This window comes from Hyperolius riggenbachi, chromosome 11 (assembly GCF_040937935.1).
Source record: "Hyperolius riggenbachi isolate aHypRig1 chromosome 11, aHypRig1.pri, whole genome shotgun sequence".
NCBI classification, from domain to species: Eukaryota; Metazoa; Chordata; class Amphibia; order Anura; family Hyperoliidae; genus Hyperolius; species Hyperolius riggenbachi.
The window spans coordinates 29,483,962-29,505,374 of NC_090656.1; the positions used below are offsets into that span (position 1 = coordinate 29,483,962).

At 44.9% G+C, this 21,413-nt stretch overlaps 1 protein-coding gene across 4 annotated transcripts in view; it reads right to left on the reverse strand.

Annotated features, from left to right (window-relative positions):
- Nucleotides 1-242: 242 nt before the first annotated feature.
- PMFBP1 (polyamine modulated factor 1 binding protein 1) overlaps nt 243-21,413 on the reverse strand; it is a 294,257-nt gene continuing 273,086 nt past the window's right edge. For all 4 annotated transcript variants that reach the window (XM_068259442.1, XM_068259444.1, XM_068259441.1 and 1 more), the window contains 7 exons: nt 18,511-18,678; nt 14,401-14,463; nt 6,919-7,028; nt 5,909-5,983; nt 1,336-1,429; nt 1,204-1,256; nt 243-1,127 (listed from right to left, as the gene is read on the reverse strand). In XM_068259442.1, the coding sequence (XP_068115543.1) occupies nt 1,055-1,127; nt 1,204-1,256; nt 1,336-1,429; nt 5,909-5,983; nt 6,919-7,028; nt 14,401-14,463; nt 18,511-18,678 (636 nt within the window). In that variant the 3' untranslated portion in view covers nt 243-1,054. The remainder of the gene's footprint in view (nt 1,128-1,203; nt 1,257-1,335; nt 1,430-5,908; nt 5,984-6,918; nt 7,029-14,400; nt 14,464-18,510; nt 18,679-21,413) is intronic.

Here is a 21,413-nt window from a genome sequence, read left to right on the forward strand (position 1 = left end):
CTGTCCCATTTTAACAGCTCCAGTCACAGCCGCCTGCCCGGGTTCTCTGGTGTAGAGGACGACCTCAAGGTTGTTCTTACTGCATCTACGTGAAACGCCACTGTCAATCAAGCCCATGTTGTCCAGCATACTGTGCAGGTGCAGTACGCTGTAGACAATGTGAACATGATTGACAGCGGTGCTTCACGCAGGCACAGTAAGGATGACCTTAAGGTTGTCCTCTGCACCGTGCAGGGACCCTAAGCCAACAAATGGAGCTGTCAGCTGCGAGGGGCTGGAGAAAGCCCCAGGTAAGTAAATCGGGTTTGATAAGTCTTTTAAGATCTAATTCTTAATTTATGGATGTAGGGTGTATTTGGGCTAATGTTATAAAAGAGGACAGAGATGGAATGAGAAGAGATCTTTTCAAAAAACTAACTTCAGCAATATCCTGAGCCAAAAACACAGGTGACCATAACACAAGTATGAGAGTAAGAGGGGGTACAATTTCAATGCTTGCTATAGGCTCAATATTACCTAGATACACCCCTGCCCTTTTCAAAATCCATGCTTCTGGGAGGGTACATACTACATGAAGGCACTTGCACTGGTCCCTGGGGTTGGGAAAATGGGACAGTACTACTTATCCCTCCAGCAGTGTCCTGTGGGTTATGGCACAAGAGATTATAGGGGAAAGAAATGGGTTTTCACATAAGTGTAGTCAGCTAGGGAGGGAGGTAGGTGCAACCCAACCCCCACCCTCTCAACAAATAAAATAAATAAATTGCAGGTAGTAATGTAACATGACAGGATAAACACTGAGGGATTGGATTATAAATTGGGGAGAGCAATCCAATGTCCTGATTGTCCGTCTCCTGAGCCATGTACGGAATGTCTCTGCCATGGGTGTGAATTGGCCACTGTAGGAACCCTTAGCTGCCGTATTTGTGCTCTGCTGGCTCCTGTAGTGAAGCAGATACTCTGGGGAGGGTCCCACCTGAGCACCTCTGCCCTAGCAGCATTTATCTATACATTCCGAATCATGCTGTGGCTTGGTGAGGGGAATACAGTGGCATCATGAACCTCCCCGCGGTTTTGTCCTAAGGTTCCCAGCGCTGGTAAATGCCCTTCTGGCGGAGCGCAGAGACCTGTGGAGAAATAATGATTAGAGACCTGTAGACTGGAAAGACTGTTGAGGGGATGATGTTGATGTTGTATACCCACCCTGGTTCCTCGGAGGGATGGTGGTGCTCCAGGTCTGACTGCCGCAGTGACAGCTAGAATGACACAAGTGAAGGTAAGTATTGTATTACAAGGTCACGTGATGTGTCTCCTTCCGCCTATGTCGTGACTCACCTTGTAGCGTTCCTGCTCTATCCGCCTCTCATCTTCCAGATTCCTCAGGTGTCTGTTCTCTCTCTGCAGCCGCTCCTGCACCTCCTGCATGTGGCTGTGATGTGGGAGAGACAGAACAATGGCTTAGCTTCACTCTCTATGCTGCATTCTGCAGCTTCCTTATCAGTGCTGGTTGTATTACGGGTCTACTGTATTCTCTACCAATGCTAATTGTGTCCCTGAGCTACCAATACAGCACCTCTACCACAGATAGTTGTGTCACTGAACTACCAGATTCAGCTTCAAAGTTTATACACAAGTGTAATGTTAAGTAGCTATTCTTTACACTTTTACACTTTTCTCTTGGTGATTTCTTTTCTACTCACCGTGTTCTCCAGTGGGTGGGCCAACTGGGAGTGTGGGACAGCCCCCCAACTGGAACGAGTGTTAGTAGTGTGGTGCGTGTGCCCGTGCGTGTGTTCGTGCATGTGCCCGTGCGTGTGTCCGGGCGTGTCCGCGCGGGTGCCCGTGCGTGTGTCCGTCCGTGCGTTTGTGCGCGCACATGTCTGTGCGTGTGTCTGTGCGCGTGTCTGTGCGCGCGTGTCTGTGCGTGTGTCTGTGTGCGTGTGTGGTGTCCAGCATAGGGCAGTGTGTAGATAAATGTTGAGCTGTGGGGTGCACAGTTTTGCTTCCGTGGTTGCTGAGGACGGGGGCGCGTCTTGTACGTGGGAGGATGCGGTACTTTTCTTCATCTTTGGTCTGTTTCTTTTCTCCCCTTCTTTATTTAATTTTATGAAATAATTAAATTTGATTGGCAAATTCTGATTAGCAAATATGATGAGACTTTATGCCCAACACCAAGAGCGTGGTGATGAAGCCTATCAATATGGTTGGGCCTTCATAAACTGTGGCTAGGCTCTGAGCTAATCAAGAAGAAAAAAAAAAAGTTTATACACAAGTAATAGCGCAGTGAAGGCAGCTTGTTTGGATAAAGACAGTCAAAACAAAGGGTAATGTCTCCAACACAATATCAAAAAGTCTCAGTAATGATGCTGCCAAAGGAGCACAAGTTCCCGGTCAGTAGAATATGATGGACAGTACCGCATCTGCTGTACATAAAGGTCAGCAGGACTGTATCTATCAAATTGCCACAGCTAGAGCTATAGAGCATTGTGGCTGACACTTGTGTATCTCCTCTGTGCAAGCACTGCAGTAAAATGTGTGTAATGCAATGTTTGTGTAACAAAGATACACATCCTGTTCTGTGTTCTGGCTTCATCAACAAAGTCAAGAGCTGAAACCTGTTTTGGGATGTGTATCTTTTATACTTTCAATTAAACAAGTTTTACTTAAAGGAGAACTGTAGTGAGAGGTATATGGAGGCTGCCATATTGATTTCCTTTTAAGAAATACCAGTTGCCTGGCAGCCCTGCTGATCTATTTGGCTGAAGTAGTGGTTGAATCACACCAGAAACAAGCATGCAGCTAATCTTGTCAGATCTGACAATAATGTCAGAAACACCTGATCTGCTGCATGCTTGTTCTGGGTCTGTAGCTGACAGCATTAGCGGCAGAGGAGCAGCAGGGCAGCCAGGCAACTGGTATTGCTTAAAGTGTAACGGTCGGGCATAAAATCAATTCTTTATTTTTTATCTGGTAAACAAGTAATAAGGAAGCTAACAAGGCAGTTCAAATCTCTATTACTTGTCTTGTTGATAAATGATCATTCCCCAGTTTACCTGACTCTTATTTGGTACACAAAAAGGAAGTTGCAGGGCATGCTGGGGTGTCTTTTTTTGCTTCTGTTAATTGGTTAAGTCTGAGAGGAAATAAAGAAGCAAAAAAAAAAAAAAAAAAAAAAACAGCATGCCTTGCAATTACCATTGTGCAGAACGTACCAAATAAGAGTCAGGTAAACTGGGGAATGATCAATAAACAAGAAAAGTAATAGAGATTTTAACTTTTGGATTGCCTGGTTAGCATCCTTATTACTTGTTTACCAGATAAAACGAATTAATTTTATGCCCGACAGTTACACTTTAAAAGGAAATACATATAGCAGCCTTCATATCCCTCTCACTAAAGTTCTCCTTTATGCAAGTTCACAAGTTAGTCCTGGCGCACCAACATCGGTGCAGTCTGCACTACTGTGTCCACATTTTCACCCTGTGTCCCTTACTGCAGTGTTCCCCAACCCTGTCCTCGAGGCCCACCAACAGTGCATGTTTTGTGGAACTCCACAGAGGTAGATGATCAGCTCTGCTGAGACACTAATTACCCCACCTGTGCATGTTTGTGGTTTTCTGCAAAACATTACAGTGGGCCTAAAGGACAGGGTTGGGGAACTCTGCTTTACTGGATCTCACTAATGGTGCCCATACACTGGTCGATTTCAGCCATCGATCGATCAGAAATAGATTCTATCAAATTCCCAGATTGATCGATTTGTGGCCGATTTTGATCAATTTTATTGTATTTGATCTATCTGACAGGATGGAAGATCTAGGTTGATCTGATGCTGGCAGCAGATCGATGGCCCATAGAGTTGCATTGGATCTAATGGTCCAATAATGCATTCAGATAGATTTCATTCTGAAATGTATTGGAAATCTGTTCCTAGTGGGTGGCACACATCAGATAGATTCCTGTCAGATTAGACTTGACAGGCATCTGACAGAAATATATCTGATGGTCAAATCTATAAGTGTAGGGCCACCTAAACTCTCACAACTGCTCGCTGCTGCTAGATAACTGAGCACACAGTTCAACTGTCTGAGGAAAAGAGACCTTACAGAGGAGTCTTGCTAGAACACACAAGCAGTGCGTGGCCATACACTAAGACCAAATATACACATAGATGGTGTCTGCCACAGCTAGAGAGCTGTACCGATTACCGTACTTGATGGATACAGTCCCACTGATCTGAGGAGACTGCAGTTAGTATGGTGGATGAGGTACTGTCTTTTGCTCCTTTGGAAGGATCTGTGCAGAAACTTTCTGATATTCAGCTTTACTGCCAGTGCTGGTTGTGTCCCTGAGCTACCTATACAGCATCTCTAACCAGTGCTAGTTGTATGCCCAGGCTACTGCATCCATCTTCTCTACCAGCACTAGTCACCAGTATAGACAGCTTTTCTACCAGTGCTAGTTGTATCACCGGGCTGCTGCATCCAGCTTCTCTACTTTTCTACCAGTGCTAGCTATGTCCCCAAGCTATCACAGCCATCTTCACTACCACACAATAGGGGTAAAAGAGGCTCCCAGGATTGATTAAACTGAGTTAAAAGCAATGAAAACCTAAGTGGTGAGGATACTTACCTCAATGACAACAGTCTCATCAGACAACAAGGTTTAGTTAGCACAGACTGGCCCGAGACTGCTTCCTCAGGTCAATACATGTGCCAGGCTGCAGTTCAATGCTATCCGGCTAACTGCAATCTGGTACTTGTACTGGCCTCAGTTTTATCTAACCTGGGTGCCTCTTTACACCCCCACCCCTCAGAGGTTTGAGGGAATCTCTCTAGTGTCACATGGTGGACACCATTGTGACAACCAGTTTCTATTACTAAGGAGAGTGACTGCATCCAGTTCCGTCTGGATATCCCAAGTGGAGCCAGGTTTATTATCTCCACCTGCTTGGTTGCCCCTCCTGTAGCCCACCTTTGTAAGTAGCCCTTTCTTGATAATTATTTACATCCTATTGGCAATCACTATACTATGCTATCTGAGCTCCCATTGTCCCTGTGGTTTCTTTTTCCTTAGGGTGCCAAGACACTATCTTCTATTCCAGTTACTATTTCTATCATCAGTCTACCATATCCATCTTCTCTACCAGTACTAGTTCTGCCACCAGTCTACCATAGACAGCTTCTCTACCAGTACTAGCCGTGTCCCTGGGGCCCTAGTGGTGTATCTAGCTTCTCTAACACACCTAGTTCTGTCCTGGAACTACCTGTAGTGTCTCTACAAGTGCTAGTTTTGCAGCCCCAGGCTGGGAATTGGTCTACACATTTTATGTACATTTGCCAGTATATACTGGGGTAATAGTCTAGTCTCCATATAAAAGGGTGCACCACATGAGGAAATGCTGATCTAGTACAATGCTTCTCAATGCTACAGTGTTACTATCTCACATCACTACCAGTTTAGTATCAGCTGATAGCATACTTTATGTCTGTATATTTACTTCTATTCCTTCCCACATGGTCAATAAGAATTGCCATTTTTCCTGATCAATAAGTCAACGAAATATACATATTTACCCTAAAGCAGCAAGCTGCAGCTCCATGGAGAAAAAAAGATCACCACCTTCAGCTATTAAGTCTTGTCAGAAAACGAAGCTGTATGTAGCCTGTAAAGCTGCATTGAAACTGCATTCTGCTAACTGGCCAGCAGGGGGTCTGACAAGCATCACTGTTCTCCATGAGGGAAGCAGATGCAGCAGTCAGAATGCTAAGGAACTGGGTGCGAGTGGCACACTCAACAGGCTATTCTATCACTTACCATGAAGGCTATGGAATGTTTCGCGACCACACACTGCCCCTTACTCCAGGAACATAACAGCATATAACAAATACCACCGGCAGATACTCACTCTCTCTCAGTACTCAGCTGCTGGATCTGCTTGTTCTGCTCCCGGATCTTCTCCGCCAGGACGTTGTTGGCTTCTCTGTTGCAGAGGGAACAACAGAGGAAAGAGTGTGAGAGAGTATGGGCAGCTTAGAACATTAAGTCCAGATTCTGGCCTGAAAATCATAGCCTGAGGATTATTACAGAAGTGTGTCACCTGCTGCATCAGGTGGAGGTGAGTGCTGACATACATGGTGTACTATTTTTTTTAGACACCTGTCACTAGACAAGGGATCAGAAAAAGAAGGTGTCCCCACCATCACCTACATCATGTGCCCCTGCTGGCCCTTTTCCTCTGTCATGTACAAAAGTAATAATTTTCCAAACTCAGGTTACCGGCTAGCCAGTGCCCTGCATCCAGCAGGTACACCAATCCTGCTTAAACTATGGCCACAAGAAGAACAAAAGACACGGCACTCTGAAGGCTGTGAACAGCAACAAGCTGTATTGGAGCACAAGGATACACACAGGAAGTGTGAGGAAGGGATCCGCCCGAAACGTTGTGTGTGTATATCCACTGTCATATACAGAGGATATTCCTGCGATGGCCAACTGACAAATATGAAATCCTTACCTGCACTCCCCTTTATGCACACTGCTGAATGCTGCTAGGGTGGAGATTGTGCGGTCAATATCAGAGCGCAGTGAGGACTCCTGGAAGCTTAGTAGTTTCACATTTGCTATCCTTTTCACACACCCACCCCTCTGCAACAAAAACTCCAAGGCAGGCTTGTAGGCCGACCTGTTTGACTTCCAGCCTGGAGAATGTCAGTCATTTGTGGCCATTTTGTGTCTCTACAAGAGACTGGTTCTGGCAGTGGAATGCTGGTAGTTCTTAGTTCTGGACAGTTATAAGCTGATCAGTCACAGAGAAGTATTGACAATAGTATCATAAATGTCTTTGTTGCCCTAACAACCCCCATGCTTTTATCAGTAATTGTGTATTCTCAGCCTTCTGGACACAATAAGACTTACTTCTGCTCGCTGACCCAGTCGTTAACATTGGACACGACTAATTCACTCTCCCGATGCAGCCGGCGGCAATCTGCCCGGGACGCCTCCAGGGAGCTCCTCAAAGTCTCCAGCTGAAACCAAGAGAAAAAATGTGCTTAGCATCACCTAAATCACTACTGAAAGAGGACCTGTCACCAATGTACAGACCTATCTCTTCATTACTTCCCCCATCCTCCTATGCCAGCAGCTACTCTGTCTGTTACGTCACACTAGTACTATTCCCAGGTAGCGAGGCTGAACTTATTCAGTACAGACCTATCTCTTCATTACTTCCCCCATCCTCCTATGCCAGCAGCTACTCTGTCTGTTACGTCACACTAGTACTATTCACAGGTAGCGAGGCTGAACTTATTCAGCAGTGCTACATGGAAGGTCAGAGCCCTGGAACTAGTACTGTATCAATGAAGGAGGCACTCAATTGTCATATAAACTTGCAATTATCAAATAAGTAGCAACTGATTTGATAAACGCAAGTTTATATGCCAATTGAGTGCCTCCTTCATTGATACAGTATACATTTGGTTGTTAAAGCGGATCCGAGATGAAAAACTAACTATAACAAGTAACTTGTCTATATATCTTACCTAAAGTTTAGATAGTTTACACAGTAAATCTAGCTACAGACAGCTTCAATAGAATATGATTTATTTTTTTTCCTGTGATACAATGACAGCAGCCATGTTGTTTGTAAACATTACTCACAGGCAAGCTTTTCTGCATCTTCAGCACTCAGCCTAATCCCCCCTCCTCCTCCCTCCTCCCCTCTGCCTCTGAAATCTCTGGCTAGTAATACCTCCCCCTCCTCCTGCCCAGACTGAGCTCCCATGAGCCCTTGCTACAGTGCCAAGGCTCTCTGAAAGGCTGTGGGCGATGCTTGTTTAGTTTATAGGGAATTAGAGTATTAAAATAAAAACAAAAAAGTATTTGGCTTGAGGAATGCACTATAAACAAAAGGAAAGGAACACAATTATGCAATGAGTAAAAGTTCATCTCGGATCCACTTTAACCACTTGCCGACCGCCCACAGCCCATGGGCGGCGGCAAAGTGGACGCCTAAAGGACCGCAATACGCCTTCAGGCGGCGCGTCCTTTAGGCATGCCGGGGGAGCGATCGCGTCATTGATGACGCGCGCTTCCCCCGGCAACTGGCTCCGCCCACCCGCCGTAACATCCCGCCGGCCATACGGAAGCGCCGGCGGGATGTTAACCCCGCGATCGCCGCTACAAAGTGTATAATACACTTTGTAATGTATACAAAGTGTATTATACAGGCTGCCTCCTGCCCTGGTGATCCCAGTGTCCGAGGGACCACCAGGGCAGGCTGCAGCCACCCTAGTCTGCACCCAAACACACTGATCTGCCCCCCCCCGCCCACTGATCGCCCAGAGCACCCCTCAGACCCCCCCCTGCCCACCCCCCAGACCCCTGTTTGCACCCAATCACCCCCCTAATAACCCATCAATCACTCCCTGTCACTATCTGTCAACGCTATTTTTTTTTTTATCCCCCCCCCTGCCCCCTGCTGATCACCCCCCCACCCCTCAGATTCTCCCCAGACCCCCCCCCCCCCCCCCTGTGTACTGTATGCATCTATCTTCCCTGATAACCTGTCAATCACCCATCAATCACCCATCAATCACCCCCTGTCACTGCCACCCAACAATCAGCCCCTAACCTGCCCCTTGCGGGCAATCTGATCACCCACCCACACCAATAGATCGCCCGCAGATCCGACATCAGATCACCTCCCAAATCCATTGTTTACATCTATTCTCTCCTCTAAACACCCACTAATTACCCATCAATCACCCATCAATCACCCCCTATCACCACCTGTCACTTTTACCTATCAGATCAGACCCTAATCTGCCCCTTGCGGGCACCCAATCACCCGCCAACACGCTCAGATTGCCCTCTGACCCCCCCTTATCAATTCGCCAGTGCATTAATTACATCTGTTCTTCCCTGTAATAACCCACTGATCACCTGTCAATCACCTGCCAATCACCCCCTGTCACCCCCTGTCACTGCCACCCATCAATCAGCCCCTAACCTGCCCCTTGCGGGCAATCTGATCACCCACCCACACCATTAGATCGCCCGCAAACCCGCCGTCAGATTACCTCCCAAATGTATTGTTTACATCTGTTATCTTCTCTAAACACCCACTAATTACCCATCAATCACCCCCTATCACCACCTGTCACTGTTACCTATCAGATCAGACCCTAAGCTGCCCCTTGCGGGCACCCAATCACCCGCCCACACGCTCAGATTGCCCTCAGACCCCCCCCCCCCCCCCCCCCTTATCAATTCACCAGTGCATTAATTACATCTGTCCTTCCCTGTAATAACCCACTGATCACCTGTCAATCACCTGCCAATCACCTATCACCCATCAATCACCCCCTGTCACTACCACCCAACAATCAGCCCCTAACCCGCCCTTGCGGGCAAACTGATCACCCACCCACACCAATAGATCGCCCGCAGATCCGACATCAGATCACCACCCAAGCGCAGTGTTTCCATCTATTCTTTCCTCTAAACACCCACTAATTACCCATCAATCACCCCCTATCACCACCTGTCACTGTTACCCATCAGATCAGACCCTAATCTGCCCCTTGCGGGCACCCAATCACCCGCCTACACGCTCAGATTGCCCTCAGACCCCCCCTTATCAATTCGCCAGGGCATTATTTACATCTGTCCTTTCCTGTAATAACCCACTGATCACCTGTCAATCACCTGTCAATCACCCATCAATCACCCCCTGTCACTGCCACCCATCAATCACCCGCTGTCACTGCCACCCATCAATCAGCCCCTAACCTGCCCCTTGCGGGCAATCTGATCACCCACCCACACCAATAGATCGCCCGCAGATCCGACGTCCGATCACCTCCCAAGTGCAGTGTTCACATCTGTTCTCTACCCTAAACACCCACTAATTACCCATCAATCACCCCCTGTCACTGCTACCTATCAGATTAGACCCCTATCTGCCCCTAGGGCACTCAATCACCCGCCCACACCCTCAGAATGCCCTCAGACCCCAGCCCTGATCACCTCGCCAGTGCATTGCTTGCATCTATTCCCCCCTCTAATCACACCTTGAGACACCCATCAATCACCTCCTGTCACCCCCTAGCACACTTACCCATCAGATCAGGCCCTAATTTGCCCCGTGTGGGCTCCTGATCACTCGGCCAAACCCTCAGATCCTCCTCAGACCCCCTTCCGATCACCTCCCCAGTGCATTGATTGCATCTATTTTCCCCTCTAACCACCCCCTGAGACACCCATCAATCACCTCCTGTCACCCCCCTAGCACTCCTATCCATCAGATCAGGCCCAATACAACCTGTCATCTAAAAGGCCACCCTGCTTATGACCGGTTCCACAAAATTCGCCCCCTCATAGACCACCTGTCATCAAAATTTGCAGATGCTTATACCCCTGAACAGTCATTTTGAGACATTTGGTTTCCAGACTACTCACGGTTTTGGGCCCGTAAAATGCCAGGGCGGTATAGGAACCCCACAAGTGACACCATTTTAGAAAAAAAGACACCCCAAGGTATTCTGTTAGGTGTATGACGAGTTCATAGAAGATTTTTTTTTTTGTCAAAAGTTAGCGGAAGTTGATTTTTATTGGGTTTTTTTCACAAAGTGTCATTTTTCACTAACTTGTGACAAAAAATAAAATCTTCTATGAACTCGCCATACACCTAACGGAATACCTTGGGGTGTCTTCTTTCTAAAATGGGGTCACTTGTGGGGTTCCTATACTGCCCTGGCATTTTAGGGGCCCTAAACCGCGAGGAGTAGTCTAGAAAACAAATGCCTCAAAATGACCCGTGAACAGGACGTTGGGCCCCTTAGCGCACCTAGGCTGCAAAAAAGTGTCACACATGTGGTACCGCCGTACTCAGGAAAAGTAGTATAATGTGTTTTGGGGTGTATTTTTACACATACCCATGCTGGGTGGGAGAAATTTCTATGTAAATGGTCAATTGTGTGTAAAACAAATCAAACAATTGTCATTTACAGAGATATTTCTCCCACTTAGCATGGGTATGTGTAAAAATACACCCCAAAACACATTATACTACTTCTCCTGAGTACGGCGGTACCACATGTGTGGCACTTTTTTACACCCTAAGTACGCTGAGGGGCCCAAAGTCCAATGAGTACCTTTAGGATTTCACAGGTCATTTTGCGACATTTGGTTTCAAGACTACTCCTCACGGTTTAGGGCCCCTAAAATGCCAGGGCAGTATAGTAACCCCACAAATGACCCCATTCTAGAAAGAAGACACCCAAAGGTATTCCGTTAGGAGTATGGTGAGTTCATAGAAGATTTTATTTTTTGTCAAAAGTTAGCGGAAAATTGATTTTTATTGTTTTTTTCACAAAGTGTCATTTTCCACTAACTTTTGACAAAAAATAAAATCTTCTATGAACTCACCATACTCCTAACGGAATACCTTGGGGTGTCTTCTTTCTAAAATGGGGTCATTTGTGGGGTTCCTATACTGCCCTGGCATTTTAGGGGCCCTAAACCGTGAGGAGTAGTCTGGAAATCAAATTCCGCAAAATGACCTGTGAAATCCTAAAGGTACTCATTGGACTTTGGGCCCTTTAGCGCAGTTAGGGTGCAAAAAAGTGCCACACATGTGGTATCGCCGTACTCGGGAGAAGTAGTACAATGTGTTTTGGGGTGTATTTTTACACATACCCATGCTGGGTGGGAGAAATACCTCTGTAAATGACAATCTTTTGATTTTTTTACACACAATTGTCCATTTACAGAGTTATTTCTCCCACCCAGCATGGGTATGTGTAAAAATACACCCCAAAACACATTGTACTACTTCTCCCGAGTACGGCGATACCACATGTGTGGCACTTTTTTGCACCCTAACTGCGCTAAAGGGCCCAAAGTCCAATGAGTACCTTTAGGATTTCACAGGTCATTTTGCGGAATTTGATTTCCAGACTACTCCTCACGGTTTAGGGCCCCTAAAATGCCAGGGCAGTATAGGAACCCCACAAATGACCCCATTTTAGAAAGAAGACACCCCAAAATATTCCATTAGTAGTATGGTGAGTTTATAGAAGATTTTATTTTTTGTCACAAGTTAGTGGAAAATGACACTTTGTGAAAAAAACAATAAAAATCAATTTTCCGCTAACTTTTGACAAAAAATAAAATCTTCTATGAACTCACCATACTCCTAACGGAATACCTTGGGGTGTCTTCTTTCTAAAATGGGGTCATTTGTGGGGTTCCTATACTGCCCTGGCATTTTAGGGTCCCTAAACCGTGAGGAGTAGTCTGGAAATCAAATTCCGCAAAATGACTTGTGAAATCCTAAAGGTACTCATTGGACTTTGGGCCCTTTAGCGCAGTTAGGGTGCAAAAAAGTGCCACACATGTGGTATCGCCGTACTCGGGAGAAGTAGTACAATGTGTTTTGGGGTGTATTTTTACACATACCCATGCTGGGTGGGAGAAATAACTCTGTAAATGGACAATTGTGTGTAAAAAAAATGAAAAAATTGTCATTTACAGAGATATTTCTCCCACCCAGCATGGGTATGTGTAAAAATACACCCCAAAACACATTCTACTACTTCTCTTGAGTACGGCAATACCACATGTGTGGCACTTTTTTGCAGCCTAACTGCGCTAAGGGGCCCAAAGTCCAATGAGCACCTTTAGGCTACAGGGGTGCTTACAAATTAGCACCCCCCAAAATGCGAGGACAGTAAACACACCCCACAAATGACCCCATTTTGGAAAGTAGACACTTCAAGGTATTCAGAGAGGGGCATGGTGAGTCCGTGGCAGATTTCATTTTTTTTTTGTCGCAAGTTAGAATGGATTCTTTTTTTTTGTCACAAAGTGTCATTTTCCGCTTACTTGTGACAAAAAATAATATCTTCTATGAACTCACTATGCCTCTCAGTGAATACTTTGGGATGTCTTCTTTCCAAAATGGGGTCATTTGGGGGGTATTTATACTATCCTGGAATTCTAGCCCCTCATGAAACATGACAGGGGGTCAGAAAAGTCATAGATGCTTGAAAATGGCAAAATTCACTTTTTGCACCATAGTTTGTAAACGCTATAACTTTTACCCAAACCAATAAATATACACTGAATGGTTTTTATTTTTATCAAAAACATGTTTGTCCACATTTTTCGCGCTGCATGTATACAGAAATTTTACTTTATTTGAAAATTGTCAGCACAGAAAGTTAAAAAAATCATTTTTTTGCCAAAATTCACGTCTTTTTTGATGAATATAATAAAAAGTAAAAATCGCAGGAGCAATCAAATAGCACCAAAAGAAAGCTTTATTAGTGACAAGAAAAGGAGCCAAAATCCATTTAGGTGGTAGGTTGTATGAGCGAGCAATAAACCGTGAAAGCTGCAGTGGTCTGAATGGAAAAATAGTGGCCGGTCCTTAAGGGGTAGAAAGACTGTGGTCCTCAAGTGGTTAAGTGGTGACTCACAGAGGGATTGTGCACCGGCAGACCAGGTGTCATACCTGGTGTGGGAATCCAGCTCAGCAACCCCCTTGCTACCCTGGAACTAGTAGAATGCTTGCGAGTTGGACAATGGTCATTACGGTAAGCAGAAGCTGATTGTTCCGGAATTTGTATGTTATGAAGGACAAATTACTACAGGTATCTGGTTGTAAATGAGCAGCATATCTGCAGTATGTTGTGAGCGCTCTTCATATACGTTCAGTCATTTGGCGAGGGAAGAGTCCGTTTTACTTTATATGTCACTATGAACAGAGTTTCTAGAAAAAAATGCTGAACAATCCTTATGTATAAATGATCAATAACCTCTGCACTGAGGACACTCAGAGTGCTAATAAAACAAAACTAAGCTGCAAATTGTATTCAGCTGTAAAAAGAGGACATTAGCTTTCAAATGTAATTGCATACAAAAGCATGCTGTACTAGACCCTTTCAGCAGTGATGAGGTTTCCGCTTGTGAAAAGGGCCCCTACTCTACCTATACCTACATTTCATGCTCATGAACATTATGTATAAGGTGGGCTGTGAGCTGCACTGTGCGTTTCATAGTTATTAATTCAATCTCATTTTCATGCATTAAATGCTCAGCCATATGGAAATACTGAACAGTGTTATTAGTACCACAGAAAGGATAATTACACTGGAGATGTCCTGGGAGGGGTGCACAGATATCAGAGCTCCCACACCTAACATGCCACTGCCGGCTGTGGTGGGCTCAAGGCTCATTAGCCCCACCTGCTGCCCAGTTAGAGGAACTGACATGCCTGGGTACAGGGATAGGATTTTACAGGGTGGGTGAGGCGGCTGACAGTTGTAGCACACCTGCTGTGCCATATTTCTTGCGTCTGCACTCTGCAGCTTGATGAGTGACGTGACAACCTACCTCACTGTTGGCTGCATTGTACTTCAGCTTCAGCTGGTTCATCGTGTTCTGAAGATCATCCCTCTGTAGAATAAAGGAATTGAGTCCATCAGGAGCGGACCTACACATCACTGCCCCCCCCCCCTCCCCCCACTGCTTTCTGCACAGGTAAATTGAGGACCAATGTTATTCAATTGGCTAGTGTACACTTGAAATGTGTTTTCCCCATGCAGATAAAAACACTTTGAAGTGTCAGGCAATCTATGCTACCCCCAGATCTACTTACCCGGGACTTCCTCCAGCCCCTTGCAGCCGACATGTCCCTTGTCGCAGCTCTGCTCCCAGTCGCCAGCCCGGGGTCCCAGTGTGTGCAGTCTTGGTATATACATTGCGTGTATACTGCACATACAAACATACACTGTACATACATATACTGCACACACGCACATACATACATACACACTGTACATACATAGACTACACACACTGCTATGTATGCACAGTGTGTGTATGCATGTACAAACAGTCAGGTGCCAGAGTACTCACCCCCCCCCCCCCCCCACCCCCTAGGCTTCACACACCTGGTCCGCCGGTGCACAAATCATCCGTGGGTCACCAATCCTCTAGTAAATCGATAAGACAGTGAAGATTGAGGATGGCGTCATCAAACTTTACTATCATTTTCACTGTACATACATATAAAAAGTGTACATACACAGACTGCACACGCACATACATACACGGACTGTACATACATGCATAAACTGCACACACTTTACATACACACACACTGCACATACATATACTGCACATATACACACACACACTGGGCATACATATACTGCACACATGCAGATACATACACACTGTACATACATAGACTGCACACACTGTAAATACATACACACACTGTACATACGCAGACTGCACACACTGTAAATACATACACACACTGTACATACATAGACTGCACATACATACTTACACTGTACATACATAAATTGCACACTGTACATACATAGACTGCACACATGCACATACATACATACAGACACACACTGTACACACAAAACTGCACACACTCTACATACATACAGACACTGCACACACATACACACACTGTACATATGTAGACTGCACATACATACACTGTACATACATAAACTGCACACACGCACATACATACACTGTACATGCGTAGACTGCACATACATACACACACTGTGCATACATAAACTGCACATACATACATACACACACACTATACATACATAGACTGCACACACGTACATACATACACACACTGTACATACGTAGACTACACACAATACATACACACTGCACATACATAAACTGTACACAATGTACATACACTCACTATACACACAAACTGCACATACAAACACTGTACATACATAAACTGCACATACATACACACACTGTACATACATAAACTGCACACACTACATACACACACATTGTACATAGATAGACTGCACATACATACACACACTGTACATACAGACTGCACACACTGTACATACATATACACAATGTACATACATAGACTGCACACACTGTACATATGTAGACTGCACATACATACACACTGTACATACATAAACTGACTGCACACACTGTACATACATAGACTGCACACACTATACATTCATACACACACTGTACATACATAAACTGACTGCACACACTGTACATACATAGACTGCACACACTATACATACATACACACACTGTACATACATAAACTGCACACACTGTACATACATAAACTGCACATACATACACTTACATACATACACACACTGTACATAAACTGCACATACATACACACACTGTAAATACACACACTGTACATACGTAGACTACACAAACTGCACATACATACACACTGTACATACATAAACTGCACACGCTGTACATACATGCAATCACTGTACATACATAAACTGCACATACATACATAAACTGCACACACGCACTGTACATACGTAGACTGCACACTCTATACATACATACACACACTGTACATACATAAACTGTACACACTGTACATACATACACTGTACATACATAAACTGCACATACATACACACACTGTACATACATAAACTGCACACACTACATACACACACACTGTACATACATACACACACTGTACATACATAAACTGCACATACATACACACACTGTACATACATAGACTGCACATACATACACACACTGTACATACACACAATGTACATACATACACACACTGTACATACATAAACTGCACACACTGTACATACATAAACTGCACATACATACACACACTGTACATACACACAATGTACATACACACACACACTGTACATACATAAACTGCACACACTACATACACACACACTGTACATACATAGACTGCACATACATACACACACTGTACATACATAAACTGCACATACATACACACACTGTAAATACACACACTGTACATACGTAGACTACACACACTGCACATACATACACACTGTACATACATAAACTGCACACGCTGTACATACATGCAATCACTGTACATACATAAACTGCACATACATACATAAACTGCACACACGCACTGTACATACGTAGACTGCACACTCTATACATACATACACACACTGTACATACATAAACTGCACACACTGTACATACATAAACTGCACATACATACACACACTGTACATACATAAACTGCACACACTACATACACACACACTGTACATACATACACACACACACTGTACATACATAAACTGCACATACATACACACACTGTACATACAGACTGCACATACTGTACATACACACAATGTACATACATAGACTGCACATACATACACACACTGTACATACATAAACTGCACACACTGTACATACACTGTACATACATAAACTGCACACACTACATACACACACACTGTACATACATAGACTGCACATACATACACACACTGTACATACAGACTGCACACACTGTACATACATACACACAATGTACATACATAGACTGCACACACTGTAAATATGTAGGCTGCACATACATACACATTGTACATACATGAACTGACTGCACACACTGTACATACATACACACAATACATACACAGACTGCACACACTATACATACACACACTGTACATACACAAACTGCACATACATACACACACTGTACATACGTAGACTACACACACTGCACATACATACACACACTGTACATACGTAGACTACACACACTGCACATACATACACACACTGTACATACATAAACTGCACATACATACACACACTGTACATACATAAACTGCACACAATGTACATACATACAATCACTGTACATACATAAACTGCACATACATACACACACTGTACATACATAAACTGCACATACATACACACACTGTACATACATAAACTGCACATACATACACACACTGTACATACATAAACTGCACATACATACACACACTGTACATACATAAACTGCACATACATACACACACTGTACATACATAAACTGCACATACATACACACACTGTACATACATAAACTGCACACAATGTACATACATACAATCACTGTACATACATAAACTGCACATACATACACACACTGTACATACATAAACTGCACATACATACACACACTGTACATACATAAACTGCACATACATACACACACACACTGTACATACATAAACTGCACACACTGTACATACATAAACTGCACACACTACATACACACACACTGTACATACACACAATGTACATACATAGACTGCACACACTGTACATATGTAGACTGCACATACTGTACATACATACACACTGTACATACATAAACTGCACACACTACATACACACACACTGTACATACACACAATGTACATACATAGACTGCACACACTGTACATATGTAGACTGCACACACTGTACATACATACACACTGTACATACATAAACTGACTGCACACACTGTACATACACACACACTGTACATACATACACTGTACATACATAAACTGCACACTGCTGGGTCTCGTCTCCCCACCACAGTGTAATCTTACAGGAGTGGCCCTCGCAGGTTACCTCCTTTCCTTCAGTCTTTAGCTTCTCCATCAGGACGGCCAGCTGTTCCTGAAGCTGCTTGAGGTCCTCCTCCCTCTGCCGGAGATCACCTGTCCGCTCCTGGTGTAACCTCTGCCAGTGTTTCAGCTGTGAGCTCAGCTCTCGCACGCGGCCTTCACAAGCCTCCACCTGTAACGGGAGGACGGGGATTGGGGTAACCGCCACATGCCTGATATAACACGGCAACACGAGACACCTCCAAATGTTCTGCATAACAGATAGATCCCACCAGTGATGCGGATTGTGGTGCAGTAGTGTGTCCTCCATTCCCCACCCAACACTATACCTCTGATGCCACGAATGCTCCCTGCCTGCCCATAGAGCTACATTTCCACATACAGAAGGTGCAGCTGGGTATTTGTGGCATTAATGTGCAACGCGGTAATCCTGGGACGATAAATGGGAAACAGCAGAAAAACTACGCAGAAGGAGTCTAACTAAATTAATATATATCCATCGTTGATGTCTCTGTCACTCTTGAAAAAAATCCCCACTTCCTGTTTGCACAGGAAGTGCTGGAGCTTGTCATAGATTGGAACACAGAACCCTCTTTCCCTGAAATGAACACATCCCCCAAAAGTAAGCCCTAGCAAGAATTTCAAGCATGATCAAAATATAAGCCCACCCCCAAAAGTAAGCCCTGGCTGCACTAAGGGGAAAAAGTATGGTGACTTGTGCTATTACTGGAGCCCAGAAACACAAGTTGCTGTACTTCTTCCCCATAGGCTGAAGCTCGGGGACACAGCGGCATGGAGCTGGGGGAAAGAAGAGGATGCAGGGGGACATCTGAGAACACGGGGGACAGCGGAGGACCCCCTGTCACAGGAGTGTCCTCCTCTATCCCCTATAGAGGAGATCACTAAAGGTACAAGGGGGACATAGGGGCACACAAGAGGTGGATCCAGCAGAGGAAGAGGCAGCACAGTGGGGAAGACAGGAGGACACACAGCACAGGAACTGGTGTGTTCATAGAAATATAAGACATACCCTGAAAATAAGCCCTAGCACATATTTTGGTGCAAACATTAATAACACTGTCTTATCGGGTAATGCTCTGAGAGGCTCTGACTGCTCACCACACTAGCCAGAACTACAGTCATTATTTTGTTTCCAGTTTGGGGTATTCTCCCTCCTTATGGTTGGGGCTTTGTGGTGTAGCTAGAGACTATGGGCTCCATAGCAAAATGTGTATGGGGCCATCAGATCTAAGCACTCTTGAGCAATGCCCTCTTCCTCTACCCTATGGATATGAGTTGACTGAGCAATTTCCATTTCCATGTAATGTACACGGCGTAAAGTCCATGAGCACTGAGACAAAGTCGAGGGTGGAGAAACAAAGTGAACACGTCAAGTACCCCCGGGGCCCCCTCCTCTACATGCCCCATAGCAGTTGCTATGGCTATTGCTACAACCCTGATTGGAGCTTACTTATAAGAGAAACAAACAGGTTGTGCGTTAGAAAAATGACGTCATCTTACAGGACAACTACTGCAAAAAACTGTACAATTTCAAACACAAACATCTAGCTTTCTCCCAGGGTAAAATGTACTATATATTACCTTTCTACCATGCCACTGTTACTTACAGTAGGTAAGAAAAATCTGTCAGATCTTTACAACCTACTGTAAGGGCAGTTCTCACTTGAGCAGGAATCTGGCGATTACCGCTCAAGGCAAACCGCTAGCGGTTTTTAAAAATCGCTAGCACATGTAACACTATGGCAGTGTTCCCACTGTCGCGTTTGAGGTTAGCGTTAACTGCAAACGTGTTACATGCAGCGGTTTGCCAGCCATTACGGAGCGACCACGATTAGCATGTATAGAACCACTAATCGCGATCACTCCCAAAGCGCTACAGTGTCCAGTGATTTTTCCCGCGTTAATCGCGGAAATATCACTCCCGCAAAACGCTAGCGGTAATCGCCAGCGTTTTGCGGTTTTAGGTGTGAACGGAGTCTGAATGACAGCGACATTGGTAAAAGGTAATTTACAGTGCATTTTACTCTTGGAGAAATATACATTTTATTTACATGCATTTTAAATTTTACAATTTTCACAATAGTGGTCCTTTTTTCCTGTTCAAAACATTTGTAAAGGGACAAGTGAGAAAGGAGCATCTGATCAGCCGGGTACCTCACAAAGACAGGTGCACATCTCTCCCAGTGTAAAGCTAAATTTAGCCAAGGTGAATACCACCAAACAGTTTGAAGCAATTGGACCTGCCAGGGCTAAATATCCAACTAATCAATAAAGGATCTGGAATATTTGAGTCAATTTGATATTCCAGCTTTTGGATATAGTGGTGGGGTCACTATGGGGGGGACACAGTGGAGAGATACATAGCAGAGGTGCTACAGCAGTCAGGAAATGATGTACCTGACATGGTGGATGGAACAGAGGGGACACAACAAAGGGGACAAGATAGAGAACACAGTGGAGAGGACACGATGGAGAAGAGGAAGAGACAATGAATGTGCTACTGTGGAAAGGACGTGGTGTATCTGGCATGGTGGATGGAACATGATGCAAGGGACATGGAGGAGAGGAGACAATGAAGGGGATATGGTGGTGAGGACATTAATGCAGGGGACATGGTGGAGAGGAAACAATGAAGGGAACATGGTCGAGAAGACACGATGGAGGGGACATGGCAGAGAGGACACAGTGACGGGGACATGGCGGAGAGGACACAATGAAGGAGACATGGCGGTGAGGACACAATGAAGGAGACATGGCGGAGAGGACACAATGAAGGAGACATGGTGGAGAGGACATGGCAGAGAAGACACGATGGAGGGGACATGGCAGAGAGGACACAATGAGGGGACATGGCAGAGAGGACACAGTGACGGGGACATGGCGGAG